At 38.8% G+C, this 16,354-nt stretch overlaps 2 protein-coding genes across 13 annotated transcripts in view; one reads left to right on the plus strand and one right to left on the minus strand.

Moving 5' to 3' along the window:
- Positions 1 to 742: 742 nt before the first annotated feature.
- LOC144635851 (uncharacterized) lies at positions 743 to 3,441 on the minus strand. The gene is made up of 4 exons (XM_078494973.1): positions 3,102 to 3,441; positions 2,184 to 2,276; positions 1,369 to 1,494; positions 743 to 1,031 (listed from the first exon to the last, which is right to left on the minus strand). The coding sequence occupies exons 1-4, from the start codon at positions 3,168 to 3,170 to the stop codon at positions 933 to 935; spliced, it is 387 nt and encodes a 128-aa protein (XP_078351099.1). The 5' UTR covers positions 3,171 to 3,441; the 3' UTR covers positions 743 to 932.
- A 2,505-nt stretch (positions 3,442 to 5,946) lies between these two features.
- The window catches only part of LOC144635778 (uncharacterized), a 46,206-nt gene continuing 35,798 nt past the window's right edge, over positions 5,947 to 16,354 (plus strand). For 3 of the 12 annotated variants that reach the window (XM_078494869.1, XM_078494864.1, XM_078494873.1), the window contains exons 1-15: positions 6,139 to 6,305; positions 8,059 to 8,183; positions 11,332 to 11,412; positions 11,562 to 11,680; positions 12,477 to 12,537; positions 13,132 to 13,185; positions 13,658 to 13,747; positions 13,982 to 14,026; positions 14,167 to 14,344; positions 14,799 to 14,896; positions 15,078 to 15,188; positions 15,369 to 15,425; positions 15,796 to 15,829; positions 15,961 to 16,040; positions 16,158 to 16,226. In XM_078494869.1, the coding sequence (XP_078350995.1) occupies positions 8,082 to 8,183; positions 11,332 to 11,412; positions 11,562 to 11,680; positions 12,477 to 12,537; positions 13,132 to 13,185; positions 13,658 to 13,747; positions 13,982 to 14,026; positions 14,167 to 14,344; positions 14,799 to 14,896; positions 15,078 to 15,188; positions 15,369 to 15,425; positions 15,796 to 15,829; positions 15,961 to 16,040; positions 16,158 to 16,226 (1,179 nt within the window). In that variant the 5' untranslated portion in view covers positions 6,139 to 6,305; positions 8,059 to 8,081. Of the gene's footprint in view, positions 5,965 to 6,136; positions 6,306 to 7,023; positions 7,432 to 8,006; positions 8,184 to 8,937; positions 9,287 to 10,336; positions 10,720 to 11,331; positions 11,413 to 11,561; positions 11,681 to 12,476; positions 12,538 to 13,131; positions 13,186 to 13,657; positions 13,748 to 13,981; positions 14,027 to 14,166; positions 14,345 to 14,798; positions 14,897 to 15,077; positions 15,189 to 15,368; positions 15,426 to 15,795; positions 15,830 to 15,960; positions 16,041 to 16,157; positions 16,227 to 16,354 lie in introns of those variants that run through there. The other 9 variants (XM_078494865.1, XM_078494868.1, XM_078494871.1 and 6 more) reach the window with 9 other exon arrangements.

Below are 16,354 nucleotides of genomic sequence, written 5' to 3' on the forward strand. Positions count from 1 at the left end.
AGCAAGTCGCCGCGAAGGCGCGACAAAAATTGCATTGAGTTGCGCGACAAAAATCGCCTGTGTAAACACACGACGTTTACGGCAAACGATTACAGCAAACGGCAAAAATAATTCTGATTTTGCTCGCTTTTTCTTTAGCACTTAAATAAAGCCAGTCGAAAAATAGGAAAAAATCCCTTAATCACAGTAAATGCAAACAATTTCCCTAAATTGTACAAACGGCTAAAATCAGACACCAAAAGTTCGATTTTTGCCGTTTGCCGTATAACCTCTCTTTTATTGTCGGGGCCTCTGGTTAGTATGCGAGGAACAGCTCGCACGCTAGATGCTTCTCATACATATATGAAAAGCAACTACTCCGCCATTTCACAGGTAATCAGGGTAAACATCTCAGGAAGAACAGTGTTTTTATTAAACCCAGTGTCAAATAGATCGATTGAGGTACGTTTCTGAGATTGGAAGCTTGCAAGTTGCAATGTGAGTTGCATGGTAGTTATCTCTTATCAAGCACCGCCACTACTCAGGTCTAGCTAGTAGAACACTTTTAATGGCACTGTCATCGGAGGCAGCTTTATGCCAGCAGCCGGCTACATGAAAAAGTCAATGTCTTGCAAATATCTTAGCAAGAAAAAGACCGCTCTCTTTTCCCTGATCGGAAGAAAACACTGCCAATTACTACAGCGTAGTAATTATAAGTAACTGCTTTCCACGTCGATTGGGCGTTTTAACCTCGTAAAAAAAAATCAGTCGGACGAGAAAAATAAAAAGACACACCAGACCGGGATAGCCGAGGAAATGTAAAAATTTAATAATGATATAATCTCTAAATATTTCTCTAAAATATTCTTTAAGAATTTGTCACGCTCAATAGTCTGTCATGGAAGTCACGATAGCTGCATGGTACGTTGTTCAGACCGCAATCTACTGTTGCGTTACTTTGGTTCTTCTGTCGCTGGAGCTATCGCCGGCAGTTTAACAGAACTTTGTTTTTGTTTTGCTGTTGAGCTATCCACCACACCTGGCTTGCTGACCTGAAAATATTAAATTCACACATTTTTATTAGAGCAGTTTTCAATTGAGTGTCGCAAAACCAAAACCAAAGTTATCACTCTGGCCAATCGTAAAGGACACAGACAATCAAATAAACCAATCAAGTCTCAAGGTAAATACACGTACACGTCGGAAAGCGCGGGAAAACGTGTGCGAGCGAGTCACGATTGGTTTTGGTTTTACTTCTGATTGGATAAAAAAAATAGCGCGAGTTTCCTTAAACCCATCACTAAGCGAAGTATTGCAAAACCAAAGCAAATGCGAATTATAAGAAAGACAGGCACGCACGCATTTTTTCACCATAAACATCTTTTCTACCTTTCTCCTTGTTTCGTTGTTGTTTGTCACTGGAAATGATTTCTTCTTCGACGTCATGATATCGACAATTCTTTGTAGCAACTTGCTGTTTTGTTTGTCGATTACGGCTTGGCGCTGCTCCTCGGCCTGAAACGAAAAGTAAATACGTCAATAAAAGAAATAACCTGGAAACTAGATTGTCTCAGTGACCACGGAAAAATATAAGAGCTCAGAAATTGAAGCTTATTGTTCGATGCGGCTGGCATCAGTCGAACAAACTAGTACATGAGTCTCCTTTGATTAGAGTCGTCCATTAAAGAGTTTTAGAGGAGGGGGACTGACTCGTCTCCAGTCGTCTTTTCTGTCTCTCCTGTGTCCAGGGAAACTGGGTCAAACTGAAAACGGGCTTCCCGCACTTCTCACGTTAATATTAATAGGCGAGACTGAGAGACGACTGGGGACGAGTCAGGGAGGGGGATGTGATAATGATGAACATCATAATCATAAAGGTAACGGCGACGACGACGACGACGACGACGATGATAATGATGATGATGATGATATAATGGGCAATCAGAACGCTAAATGGTATCTTTACGAACACCTATTCTCGCTTGATGTCATAAGTTGATTCATTATTATTTTTACATCATTGCTATGATGTCATCGAGCTTAGACAATCAAATTTTAGCCTACCCTTATTAGATACACGGTCAGTTTAATTGTCGCGTTACGTTAAGCTGGTTAGTCGAGTGCTTATCTGCTTGTAGACTTGTATAACGTATAACGCTTTGAGGTATAGCCGAGACATGAATTAACTGGCACTTATTACATACCACAAGTCGCCTAAACCTCATTTGCAGTTGAGCCTCTTCGTCGTTATAATGTAAACTGGTTTCTCCTTTTAACTTGGATTGTGTTTCTTTCAGCTGTGAAATGAAGATCAGTCGAGAGGCATTAGCGGGAAACATGTGAGATTTATTAGATTACTTTACTTTTTAATGAATTATTGTTATCTCCTTAGAGATCTATGGCTGCAAAAAGAACTGTACACTTTTGTGTACATGGTGGATAGCACACGGTTTTTGCCAGAAAACTCACAAATAATGTGACATCCATGACCGTGACGCCCTGAGTTCTTTTTTTCGCACCGCATGCGACCAAAATCTTTGTGTATTCATGCCAATAAACATAGCTACTGTTTATAGTAAACATGCTTTAAGATAATCCGGAGTTGCGAAAGCAGCTTAATTACAAAGATTGGTTAGTCAGTATTATAAACGAAAAGACCACTGTATTATAACACAAGTCCTATTTCACAAGCAAAGCTTGGGTCAGCTTAAAACACTGACGAACATCACATGTAAACAGTTTTCAAGAGACCAGTACTCAAGCTAGGGCGTTCTAAAAACACCCAGGACATAACACAATCGGAACTACATTAGCAAAGTAAACACAGCGAAGAAGGGGTCCAAAGAGGCATTCATAAAGATAGACAAAACACGGATTTACACATTTTCACTACACAGTATTGTCTTAATTTTCATAGCTTAGCTACATTTTCTTTCAAAACAAACTCCGACTGCGAATTAACCATGTCACTGCTCAACCCTTAACGGGGTAGAGCAATGGTGAAAAGTTTGACGTTACGTACTTGACATGGACTATACATGCGTAAAAGAAAGTTCATGATCAGTCTACGAAGAGTCATCAAAAGAATTTCTCAAACACAAGCTGTCAGAAAATGGACTTACTCTTCGTCGATGTTTTTCGTAATCTATCTGCTGCCATTTCTTCTGCAATATGTTGCCAGAATGTGCCATTCTGTCCGACAAACGTCCTTTTGAGACAAAATTTGGAGGTAAAGTGTAGCTTGGAATAATTTCACCGCACAAAACTATACTTAGCGATGGATTCCTGCGCTTCGTGGCTTCCGCAACTGGCTCAAAGTGTGGACAGTCTGTTTTTGGCAGTGTTCTCGATAAAAAAAATTTCAGATATACCGCTCAATTTAGGAATACCTCAGCACTGTAAACCTACTCCTGGCAAAGTTTGAATAATACACAGACAATACGCGGTAAGTTTTAATCCATCTTATCCAATATTTCTTTAGTAACCGGAGTATTTCATAACACGCCGCTGAACCCCTTATTGTCATGCAAATTGCAAAGTTTACGATACGCTTGTCACTTAATAAAACACACTTCCGCCAGAATTACAAGAACGAATGCCCTGACAATAAGTCAGTTAATTCAATTCTCCAGCACAAAGTCCAAAAGGTTTTATTGTCTGTGAGTCTAGTTCTGATGTAAAAACTGGAAAAAACCTTGACGGTCAGTTTGACACCATGGCTTACAATAAGAGGCTGGCATCAAACATTGCTGTGGATTGATCAAACTTTAGTTTCTCCTTACGATGAGGATGAGAATTACTGATGAGAATTGGGAAAACCATCAACTATAAGAATCGTTCACTAATTTCCGACATTTAAGCAATGTAAGTTGGAAAAGGAAAACAAACATGATCTGAGCTGCAAGTGATGTCTAGTCTGAATTCACTGTTCTACTGCGGGGAAACTGAAAACGCGTGACTGCCTCAAGAGATCTTCCGTAGTACAATATTTAGCCAAGTACGAATACAAGTGCAAGTATATTCGATCCAATGTTAACACTGTGTTTCGTGTAGTCCAGTCCCTGAACTCTCTCTTCCCCGCGCCCTTTATAGGGGCTGAACCCAGGCGCGCGAAGAGAGAGTCTCTCTCTTTGCGCGCCTGGGTTCAACCCCTATAAAGGGCGCGGGGAAGAGAGAGTTCAGGGACTGGACTATGTTTCGTGCGGCCATCGGTATATTTGCATACAGACTACTACTACATCGTCAGTAGACCCGGTCTATTTTTTCTCACTTCTCGTAGATTGCGTAATAAATGTTATTTCGTGTCGTTCTAAACGACGTTTAGAATTAAAATTATTTTAACTCCGGCAGGACGGATCGAATAATATGACTTAAATTTCCGATGAATCAATTTTATTATTTTATTATCTGCTGCCATTTCTTCTGCAATATGTTGCCAGAATGTGCCATTCTGTCCGACAAACGTCCTTTTGAGACAAAATTTGGAGGTAAAGTGTAGCTTGGAATAATTTCACCGCACAAAACTATACTTAGCGATGGATTCCTGCGCTTCGTGGCTTCCGCAACTGGCTCAAAGTGTGGACAGTCTGTTTTTGGCAGTGTTCTCGATAAAAAAAATTTCAGATATACCGCTCAATTTAGGAATACCTCAGCACTGTAAACCTACTCCTGGCAAAGTTTGAATAATACACAGACAATACGCGGTAAGTTTTAATCCATCTTATCCAATATTTCTTTAGTAACCGGAGTATTTCATAACACGCCGCTGAACCCCTTATTGTCATGCAAATTGCAAAGTTTACGATACGCTTGTCACTTAATAAAACACACTTCCGCCAGAATTACAAGAACGAATGCCCTGACAATAAGTCAGTTAATTCAATTCTCCAGCACAAAGTCCAAAAGGTTTTATTGTCTGTGAGTCTAGTTCTGATGTAAAAACTGGAAAAAACCTTGACGGTCAGTTTGACACCATGGCTTACAATAAGAGGCTGGCATCAAACATTGCTGTGGATTGATCAAACTTTAGTTTCTCCTTACGATGAGGATGAGAATTACTGATGAGAATTGGGAAAACCATCAACTATAAGAATCGTTCACTAATTTCCGACATTTAAGCAATGTAAGTTGGAAAAGGAAAACAAACATGATCTGAGCTGCAAGTGATGTCTAGTCTGAATTCACTGTTCTACTGCGGGGAAACTGAAAACGCGTGACTGCCTCAAGAGATCTTCCGTAGTACAATATTTAGCCAAGTACGAATACAAGTGCAAGTATATTCGATCCAATGTTAACACTGTGTTTCGTGTAGTCCAGTCCCTGAACTCTCTCTTCCCCGCGCCCTTTATAGGGGCTGAACCCAGGCGCGCGAAGAGAGAGTCTCTCTCTTTGCGCGCCTGGGTTCAACCCCTATAAAGGGCGCGGGGAAGAGAGAGTTCAGGGACTGGACTATGTTTCGTGCGGCCATCGGTATATTTGCATACAGACTACTACTACATCGTCAGTAGACCCGGTCTAATTTTTCTCACTTCTCGTAGATTGCGTAATAAATGTTATTTCGTGTCGTTCTAAACGACGTTTAGAATTAAAATTATTTTAACTCCGGCAGGACGGATCGAATAATATGACTTAAATTTCCGATGAATCAATTTTATTATTTTTATTACAAAACAAAAAGGTTTTTTCTCACACACTAATAAATTAGATGAGGCAATTACTAAATGTGTTATTGATGCACCACAAACACTAATCTGACTGATCTGGCCTCATTCGTTACAATAATGTGCCAACAATATACTGCAATAATCACGACGAACAACCAATCAGCAAGCGCTAAATAGCGAACAGCTGGGCACGTTAATCTTCTTCTTTTTTGTTGTTGTTATAAGCAAAATAATCCCAAGAAAAACCAACGTCTAAAGCTGATTTTTAGTCGATTAATCTGCTAGCTCAAGGATCTGTGCTGTGGTATTATCGCCAAAGACAGTAAGCGACAAAATGTGTTGAAAATCATTATATTAAACAGTGCGTTTGGCTGTATGTTATTCAATTTCTGTTTACTTAGGTTTATCGGCGTCAAGTTAATAAAAATGTGTCAGAATAATCAACGTTATTTCCATGGCAATGTTGAAAACTTAAGCTACAATACGTGATTAGACTGATTAGTCGATTTGAACTCAATGTTGTAAATTCATCAAAATTCATTTCAAAATTGTCTTAAAATTTTCACATCCAAGCCGAATAATTCTTCGATGCTGACAGCTTGGCTAGAAATGTACCCGCATCGCAGGCGCTCAACTTATTCTTCGAAGGACGTTCGACCTAAGGTACTGCTCAATTTCCATAAGTTTAATTTGTAAACATGTAATATGTGAAAATTTCTACGTTAAAGGCGTCCCCGTTAAAGACGAATCGCTCTTTCACTGATTCAATAAGAAGCGAACTGAAAGTAAAGCACCTTCGAATCAAAATGCTGTTTTGCTTTGCTAAACAACTCAGCAAGAAAATTGCATGGCCTGAGACTCCAACACTAGCTTATGCTGACATAACAGGCCACGCGAATACTGTGAGATTTTGAATATGCGTTGTATTGTTGTTATTAATTTTCGTTTAGTAAAAATATAAAATAAACGCGGGCATTTTCGCGGATGCACCCGGCAAATGGCAATCTTTATACGACGAGTTCAGTATTATTGCGGCGAGCCTGAAAACGTGGCGGCTTTCCAGAACATTAATTTTGACGTGTGACTCAAATTATTTGAAACTGCGAACAATTTTAAACACAGTGTAGAAAGCACAAATAAATTCATGCAATAAACCAGAAGACATAATAGATAATGGCTCCTGAATAAAGAAAAGCTAATATGTAACTGTACTCGTTTGCCATAGTGAGAACGAAGCCACTAAAACAACTCAACAACTACAACCGTCTATGGACGATGAACCAAAACCGGCATTTGCATGGTCAAACGAAAAGGTGACATATTGAATTAAAACTGAATTATTCAATGAAAAGAAAAATAAACGTGTCGTTTCTGGCTTGGCAGACGTCGCACGGATGTGGCCAGCTTTCAAAATGCGAGTTTAAAACTTAATATCGTGTTTGCATCTAGTACTTTTCTTGAACCTTTCTCAATTTTCTTACTTCGAAGACCGGTTAACGTTATCTCAAGTGCTGTTATACAGTATACAAAATAAACAGACGCCCAAGCCAACACGACACTAGTACTGTACTTTACAATTAACCCACTTGTCGTCGGCAGAGTCTTAGCTCAGTTTATTCAGCTGAGATACTGTGCCTGATTATTAACTATGTTTGATCGATCACTTCGCAGGTTTAACAAATGTACTTTTGGATCAGTAGCATTAGATATACATACGTCCACAATAAAAGGCCTTTGCCAGACGTTTAAGCAAACTCGACCAATTACAGAGTGACTGAATCGGCGGTAAGTTTTAAAAGGCCTGAAAAATGAGGAAACATGTGTTCAGAAGCACTCAGTTAGCGCGCGCATGTTTCCGCAATGTTTCTCAGTTTTGCCACACGAGAAGCATTGTTTGTCCAGTCTCCAAGAAGCAAAATTGGCTTTTGCTACAGACAAAACTAGAGCATTCCGTGCTTCGGCTCGGCATGGAACCATAGCGTGGCCTTAACGAAATACAAACCTGGTTTTAGAAAGATGAGAGAACTGGTTTGCAAAACGTGCAGTTTTTCCTCCATTTGATTCAATGAGCGACAGACCATTCCAATCATGTTTCATGCTTTTTTACCTTCAAAATCATTCAAAAGAGGTAACTGAACATTGCTAGGATTAGTTAAGCGTGGTTTACCCGCCGAAATAGTAAAAAATGACTTCTTTTACGCATCCCATGGAAGTCTGAGCAGTCGGTGTCTCTTATGAGAAAATCATGTTATAAGACGCATGTTCGACGTGTTGGGATTCGGAGAGGTGAGGTGGCCTCCGGTGGCTTAAAGTTAATAACCGAACCAGAATTACCTTCTGATTACTTAGACTAAATTTAATAATTTTATTTTTAGTATACTGTTTTCAATCACGATTGCATGCAATTCTTCCTCAGGAAGCCCTGACAAACGCTGAGCAATGACGTCGCTACATTCCTATAGGAATGGTGGATTTCCACCGGCCAATAAATTATTGAATAAATTATGGCATCATGAAGACTACAAAAGACACAAGAAAAGGGTAATTATAATATTTTTTTTTCTTAGCATATACACCAGTATTATATTGTCTTCAGCACCCCAATCACCCCGTGCCAGCAAATAAGTAGCTATAGGTGCACTGCCACCCTTGGTGGTTTACTGCCACCCTTCTTTGTGAAAATCACCCGAAGTTAGTATCCCACAACGCTTACAGCTTTGTTCTGGACCATGTAGACTGTCTATTTCTGCGTGTTCCAAGCACTTCGTACGGAGTTCGGCTGATCTCTGGCCAAAAACTCTTCGTCGCGAAACTGTGAAATAACCCAAATTCGCAAAATTCGGTCAATCAACTAGAAAAGATTATGATTAATTTTATTTGACCGAGGAGCTAACAGAAAAAATGCTGTATTTTTAGCTTTTGGCGGTTAATTGTCTCCTGCCAGCTATAGCTGACAGTCACATAATGATCCAGCAGTAGAAACTTTTTCACCTGTCTAAGTTGTCATAATTACGCATATTATATTATTACAATAAAAAATTGGCCGAGGCTATCTGCTGCTCGAATCGTCCAGAAACCAACTTAGAAAATGCAAAGGTCAGTTTCGCAATTTGTTTTTTGGATATCTTTTTTTAATTGTTGAAAATAACTATAACCGGCTTCAGGGACTTTATAGTTTTTGTTAAAAATTCAGAAATAAGTCACGCCTTATTATTTTTCACATTTTTTTCCACATGAACACTTTTAAAGAAAGAGCTTCCGTTTAGAGACACTTTGCATGCAAATGGACAGAGACTTGGCGTCGTCATGACAAAACAACATCTACTCGGCACGCGATTGTTTATTTAACAGCGAAACAGTTTCCATTTGTACATAAAAAGCGTTGAATTCTATATATTCGATCCTTCGAGACATCTAAAGGCCGGAAATCTTGGAAAGCTTATCTATTGGGCGCGTTTTTAATCAGTTCCCGAAGTTCGCGTGACTTTTTCCTGGAAGCCATTTTAAAGACCGACGGTGAAACGTACATCTCAGCAAAAAAAAAAAACATGCATAGCTGTGTACCTGGGAAAAAGATGCCCTCGTGTAATAAAACAATCGAGAAAAGGATTAATGAAGAAAGGAGAGAGGAATATTATGAAAAGGTACGTTAAATATGATTGAAGATATTGATAATAACGTGATCAGCCAGCGTTTGCGTGATTCATAAATCGAGTTGATAATCAGTTCTCACTGAAGCTAAGGCTTCAATGCCGTTCTCGACCTTTCGCCCAATTCGCGTACAGTTAATTCAGAATTAAAGCGACAAAGGATAATTTACTTGTAGACCGTTCACTTATGGACAAAGGCATGGGTTCAAGAGATTTATTTACCTTAGCTCTTGACGATTTTTAAGCAAGGTAAATATTAATTGATCAAACAACAAATATGTTGATCATTGCTTAGTATCGTAAGCTAACTTTTACGTCACTGAAAACTCTTCGTGGGACTTTTTAAAGCAACCAATAATTCTGGTAACTTTTTCTACTTCTGTGACTCGCAGAGTTGATTAATTTCTTATCAAAAGTGATGAGAAAGGAGAAATAAAGGATCGTCACTCAGCGCGTATCAGTCACATACTACTGAGCAATCAACATGAATAATATGACCAGTGACTAGCGACTCAATTAAATAACCGATTTGTCATGAAGAAGAAACCGCTTATTGTGCGGGTTATGATATCAATGATTTGTAATTGATAGATTAATAGACTATTAATGGTTCTGATCTGAAACTGCATATAGTCCTTGGACTTTTGTAGTGCTCAATATTTAAATTGCGCAAATGTTTTAAAATGATGCCACGAGTCTCGCGAGTTAAAAGACGGGGGAAATTTTGATGAAAAACCAAGGTTTGTGCTTCGCCTTACTGTAGGCGTCTTTTCACATAGTCAGAGACGCCAGACAAAAAATGATCAAAATTCCTAGAAACGCCGAATGGAAGAATGCTAATTCTCACTTCGAAACTGTAAGACTACAAACTGCGTGACAGTCCGTATCAACAAGAACATTTAGCATATTATAAAAGTTGATACTTCAGATACTTTGAAATGAGTGGTAAGCGTCCATGCGTGTTCTAGTCACGCTATCCGCATTCTTTTGGATGGCGTGACTAAGGCAGCCGGTGCCCAGTCCTAAACCGAGTTGCTAAGAAGATCCGTATGTTTTCCTCGAGACAAACTGAGTTAACCTTCAAATTTGAATAACAAAGGTAATTTTCACTCCGTCGCTAAAACAATAATGAAGGCAGAACACATCACTTTATGTTCTAGCCATTTCTTTTTATGTTCGTGTATAAAGAACGCTTTATCGAACGTGCGCGAGGATTACGACCTAATTGTCGACCCGATCAATTTCGCAAAGAAAACAGACTGTCAACAGCGAACTTAGATTTAACGATCGTGTTTGCTAGCGGACTGACATAAACATCGAATGAGCAAACAGTGAAATCTATTTGACGCATTATGAGTACAGGATTTCGAGGCAACCCTATCGATCGGCGATTGAGAAGGCGACAAAACGAAGATTATCATCAACGGGTAGGTTTATAAATCAAATATCGTTTTGTCGTAGCAATTCGCTCTGATATATTTTCGCAATTTAATACAGCTGTTTCTTTTAACAGTTTGTCTTGTACGTTTATAATCGTTTCTGATCAATCGTTATATGTCCATGTGTTTTCAGCTGTTGTTGGGAAGTATTGACTCAAAGATATAATTATCTCGCCAAACATTTCAATCAGCTCTACTGATCAAATTACCGATTACAACGAAGTGTTACAAAATTGTTCTAGTCGTTCTTTCCGCGCGTGTAATATACTACCTGCGACAATTTACATATTATAAATCAGGAATAATGCGCGTAACTTTCACTTTCGGTTTACATTTCATTCCTCGTTACAGTCGTTAAGAGAACTGAAAGATGTAAACGTTAAACAAATACATTCCCATTACGGTGTAAAAAGGTTTATTCTCAAGAGACTTACGAACGTCAACTAATTACTACTGACAAAAATATACTTCGTTTATGTCAGTCTCCAGAGAGATCTGCCTTTGAAAAATATTTCCATAATTTAAATTGACGAGAAAGAAAGCCAAACTTTATGCCGTCGATTATTTTTTAAATTAATTATTCTTTTTTTTTCTTTTTAGTTAAAAAATGTAAAGCCTTTTCTTGAAATTACGCCGCCGAAAGAACATCAGCATCTTCAACTGTCAGTCAAAAAAATACAGGTAAGTTGCTTGAATTGTACTTTAAAATGAGATTTAAATGCAGTGTCTGCAGTTGAAAGAAGTTTTCTGTAATAGGTGGGTGGGGCAAATGTAGGTTTAAACTTCATAAGTTAAGCTTTTGAATTTCTTTTCTCATTAAATTGACACAGATGCAGCAGGAGAGGCAAGCTGCCATTGATCGGCAAAATCAAGTCATTCTTTCACAGTTGATGAAAATTAAGCAGTCCCCTGCAAGAGTAGACAACTGGAACAAGCAGTGGAAGCCAAGGTTTTTATTACAAATAAATGATTAATCATTGACAGGATGTCTGACTAACCAGCCAACTGACCAATGGACCTGGTGATAAAATGACTGACCAACTGACTGACCGTCCAATGTCCGACCAACAGACAGATCGAAGCAGGTCAGACTGACTGATGGGCGACTAACTGACTGACTTCTCAACAGATTGATTGATTGACTGACTGACTGACTGACTGACTGACTGATTGATTGATTGATTGATTTTTAGCATAAAACATTGAATTAATGTACATTTGGTCAACAATTTAAGGATAAACACATTATGAATGCACAAAGTTTCGACACCATCATGGCATCATTGTCAAGTCAAACAAATTATGAAGACAATGTTTCAGTACCATCATGTCATCATTGTCAAGTCACTAGGGTTAGTCACTTGACAATGATGCCATGATGGTGTCGAAACGTTCGCAGTGCATCCGTAATTTGTTTTATCCTTAAACATTGAATTATTTTGGAAATGTAAAAAAAAAATTGAAACAATTGACTATCAGAGTGAAATGTTCTTGTTGAAGTTAACCCTAAGGCTAATAAACAACTAACTGGGCTTATGCAAGACTAGGAGACTAGGAGAATCCAATTATTGGATGTAAACTCCTTAAATTTTTATTTTAACTTACAATTGAGTCTCAACGGTGAGCAATTGGTGTTTTGGAAAAAATTAATATAAACTAATGCTAAACCATAGCATTACTTTGGATACTGTTCAAGATAGTTAAAGAGTTGAACAATTCTCCATGTTTCTACTTTTTCTGTTTAGTAACGACAGGTTAAGAAGCTTTCGGGAAAGAAAACAAAGAAGAATAAAACTGGAAAATGAGGTTTGTTTTCAGATCTTAACTTTAATTTTGTTTATTGATTACAATTAACTGCTAATACTGTTTAGATTTGGGTTTTCTTATAATAATATATACGTAAATGTTGTTATGACTGGTGGTAGAAACACAAAAGCATGGTACAGAATACTTTTAACATTGCCTATTTTGGAACAAAATGAAACATGATTTTCTCAACACAGTGTCTCAGACCTTATACAAAAATCTACACCCACTACTGCTACAGCTATGTGAAAATCTAGCTTGTCAATTTCATCAACCACTGTCTAATAGTTTCACTGTGTGCTCATACCTACCGGCCAAAATCGTGCCTTATTCCAGATTAAAAAGGCCAAACAAGACTTAAACGGCTCCAACATCAATCTACCTGACGAGCTGCAAACATGATAGTCCAAGTGTTATGTCGCTTCATTTGCAAGCAGTGCGTGCCTATAATGCCAGAATTATAGGCTCGCAATGAGTACAAACACTGCAAGTGCACGCTCTGTGTCCCTTGCACGCAGTGCGTTCCTATAAAGTTAGTAATACTAGAGGTACATAATCAATAACTTGTTGTTTTGGATGTTTTTGTATTTTCAGAAACAGGTTGAGAGACTGAAGAACATTCAACCATACTACGATGTGGACAAATGGGTAAGAAACTCTTGCCAGGTTTTGACGAAATGGATAAAACCATGCACCTGCATGCCAGGTTGGGCGCGTGCACGTGGGTGGTGTGGGGGAGGGAGTGAGGGAAAGATCGTTTCGAGAAAAAAATCCATTTTTCTCTCTTTCTCCATAATGTGGCTGGAAAACTACCGTGAACTTCTCTTTTATCAATTTTTCTTGCTGCTCAGCTCTAACGGTGTTATGGTGGGTTATCGACATGGAAAAGAAAATCAAACTGGTACAGCCTCCTTGCAGCTTAATTAGACCTCAACGGTCTTTATTTGGTCTCCTGTAGGAAAGCCGAGGAATGACTTTAGGCTTAAGATCCTGTGAATGTCGAGCCAGAAGCGAAAAAACCCGAGAGCGGAAAAGGCGCGCATTAGTACAAATTGAGGTTACTATATACCCACTATAGTAAACCCTTATTGTAACAAGCTTGTTTCTTTGTCATTTGCAGGAAAAAGATTATAAAAAGCACCAGTACTACTTATGGCTGTTAGATGGCGGAACAAAAGAATATGATGAAATTGAGGACGAAGATGAGGAGGTAACAAAAAAAACACTAGCACATAAAAAGTAGAACAGTAGAATAAACTCTTGATAAAAAGTTTCACATTTTAATTTTTCCAGTGGAGTAGGAATACCCTAGTCGCTCCATGCCACACAAAGTCAACACCTTCTAGGATAGGCCGTCTATCTTTTCAGATCTGTTGGACTGGAGCCGAGCAGACATTTCCTTTACCCATTTATACTAACCGAAAATGCTTTTTATAATTCACAGGAGGAGGAAAGCGATGAAGAAGAAAGGGAAAAGCTACCTCCTGTTGTAAGTAAACAGTCTTGTTAAATGATTTAGATCATAGTTTGCATTTTCAGCGTTTTTTTGTTTTCTTTGTTTTGTTTTTTCTTACGTTCGACACGAGGCGATAGCTCACGTGTTTTATTCTGGATCCTATAAAACTTTAGGACAGTCCAGATGGCGAGAAAGGCGGCGAGAAAAAAGCGAAACAGAAAAAAGAGGAGTCGGTGAAGTTACCGCCTATTGATGGCAAAAAGAAAGGCAAAGATGGCGGCAAGAAAAAAGACGAGTATCCAGAACATGTTGTAATCATGGACGCTGAGGACATTCACAAAGCCGTTGAAGGTGAGATAGCTCAGTGGAACAATTAGTCATATCCAAGTTAACACTATTTTCCATTTCTTTTGCGCCAGGACCGTTTACTATAGTGCCCCAGAAAATCGTTGTTTCGGTATGTGTTTCCGGTGAAAGGCCTTACGAAAAACATATACACGTTCGACGACATTTCGCAAGCACAATTCAAAAATACGGCCTGGCACCCCAAGAAATATTTTTTCATTAAAGTTTAGCCATATATCCACAAGTTGACGCCAATAAAAATGGATTTCTAATACAAAACGGCTTCGCGATTTTTAACTGTGCGAAATATTAAGGAGGAAGTGCGGGTCGCAAACGCCCCCTACCCCTCTTGCGGACAGTCGGATTGAAAATAGCTAGCAGTGAGGAAAGTATGGTAAGCGAGACTTTCTGTTTGATTTATTTCAAACGTCTTTATTTCTCTGTCTTTAATCTTCCATAGAAAACGACAAAGAAAAGATTCTTCAAATCCTCGGCAGAGTCTCTGAAAAGAAGAAACTGGATAAGTTAAAAGAAAAGTACAAAGAACTCTACGATAAGGTAAGAATAATGGAAAGGCTGGGAATGAATGTATTCAACGTTTTTATAAATCAACATGCATCAAGGAGTTTCGTATTTATCGATAACTTTAAGAAGTTTTCTACTTGTATTTAAAAGCGTTTTTCATGTCGTTCCATTGAAATCCAATTGCGTTTCCTTTCTCATATGAAAAACCAAACAGGATTTGATGGAGGATGTTAAACCAAAACTAGACGAAGAGATGCAAGAAGTTTTAGATAGTCTCGGCTCCGGTGCAGAGGATGACGCTACAAAACTTTACGAAGCTATGAAGGTGAGTTGATGCTTTGATTTTCTCCGCGTAGCCTGAATAACAGACGTCTTTTGTCGCCATTAAGGACATTGCTGCTACTAGTTATCTGCCGTCAGTATGACTTCAAACACTGATACTCACTAAATTTATATACTTCCTGACATTGTTTAACACTGTTGTCCTAAAATTATGTTTTTTTAGGGACTGGGAACCGATGAAGACATTTTGATAGAAATTCTGTGCACGAGAACAAACGCGGTAAGCTAAGTGTACATGTATCAACTGACAGTCACTGACAGTCAGTTTAAATTGTGGACGGCGCGGTGGCCGAATACTCAGTGCACTGGACTCTGGATCGAGAGGTACCGACTCGAGCCCTGGCCTGGCCACTGTGCCTCTCCTCCCAGTCCCAGGACTATAAATGAGTACTGGCTAATTGTAAGGGAACAGACTGCTGGGGTAACCCTGTGATGGACTAGCATCCCATCCAGGGAGAGAAGGAATACTCCTAGCCACTTCATTCTACAAAAACCGAAGTTTAGCGCGCCAGAATTTGTTGAACACAAAGCTCGTAAACACTTACCTTGCTTACTTGTTTTATTGATTATTTCTTCTTATTTTTGTCCAGGAACTAAAAGATATTCGAGCGGCTTACAATAAAAGTAAGTTGTTTGTTGCTGTTGTTGTTGTTTTTTTTTTTTCACTTAAAATCATAGACAATACAAAGGTGACGTTTTCAAGTTGTGTTCCCTACAGTTCTATTCTAAACTGGTGTACTTTTTGTTTTCCCAAGAATACAAGAACTCGTTAGAGTCGGACCTGAAGGGAGACACAAGCGGGGACTTGGAGACTTTACTTGTGGAACTTAGCAAGGTACGAGCTTCGATGCATTTTTAACTTTAGTGTCTTAAAAGAGAGGTGAAAGTGTGGTCATAGAATTTTTACAATAAGCTGTTTTCAAAGGTTTCAAACGTTTTTTTACCTTAATAGGGTCAAAGAGATGAATCCACTGAAGTCGACAAGGAAATAGCCAAGTCGGACGCAAAAGAAATAATGGAGGTAAAAAGTGTTTTATTCTGTCCTTCCTTTCGTTCGTTCGTTCGTTCGTTCGTTCGTTCGTTCGTTCGTTCGTTCGTTCGTTCGTTCTTTCGTTCGTTCGTTCGTTCGTGCGTGCGTGCGTGCGTGCG

Source organism: Oculina patagonica, chromosome 13 (assembly GCF_052425735.1).
Source record: "Oculina patagonica isolate OP01 chromosome 13, crgOcupat, whole genome shotgun sequence".
Taxonomy (NCBI): domain Eukaryota; kingdom Metazoa; phylum Cnidaria; class Anthozoa; order Scleractinia; family Oculinidae; genus Oculina; species Oculina patagonica.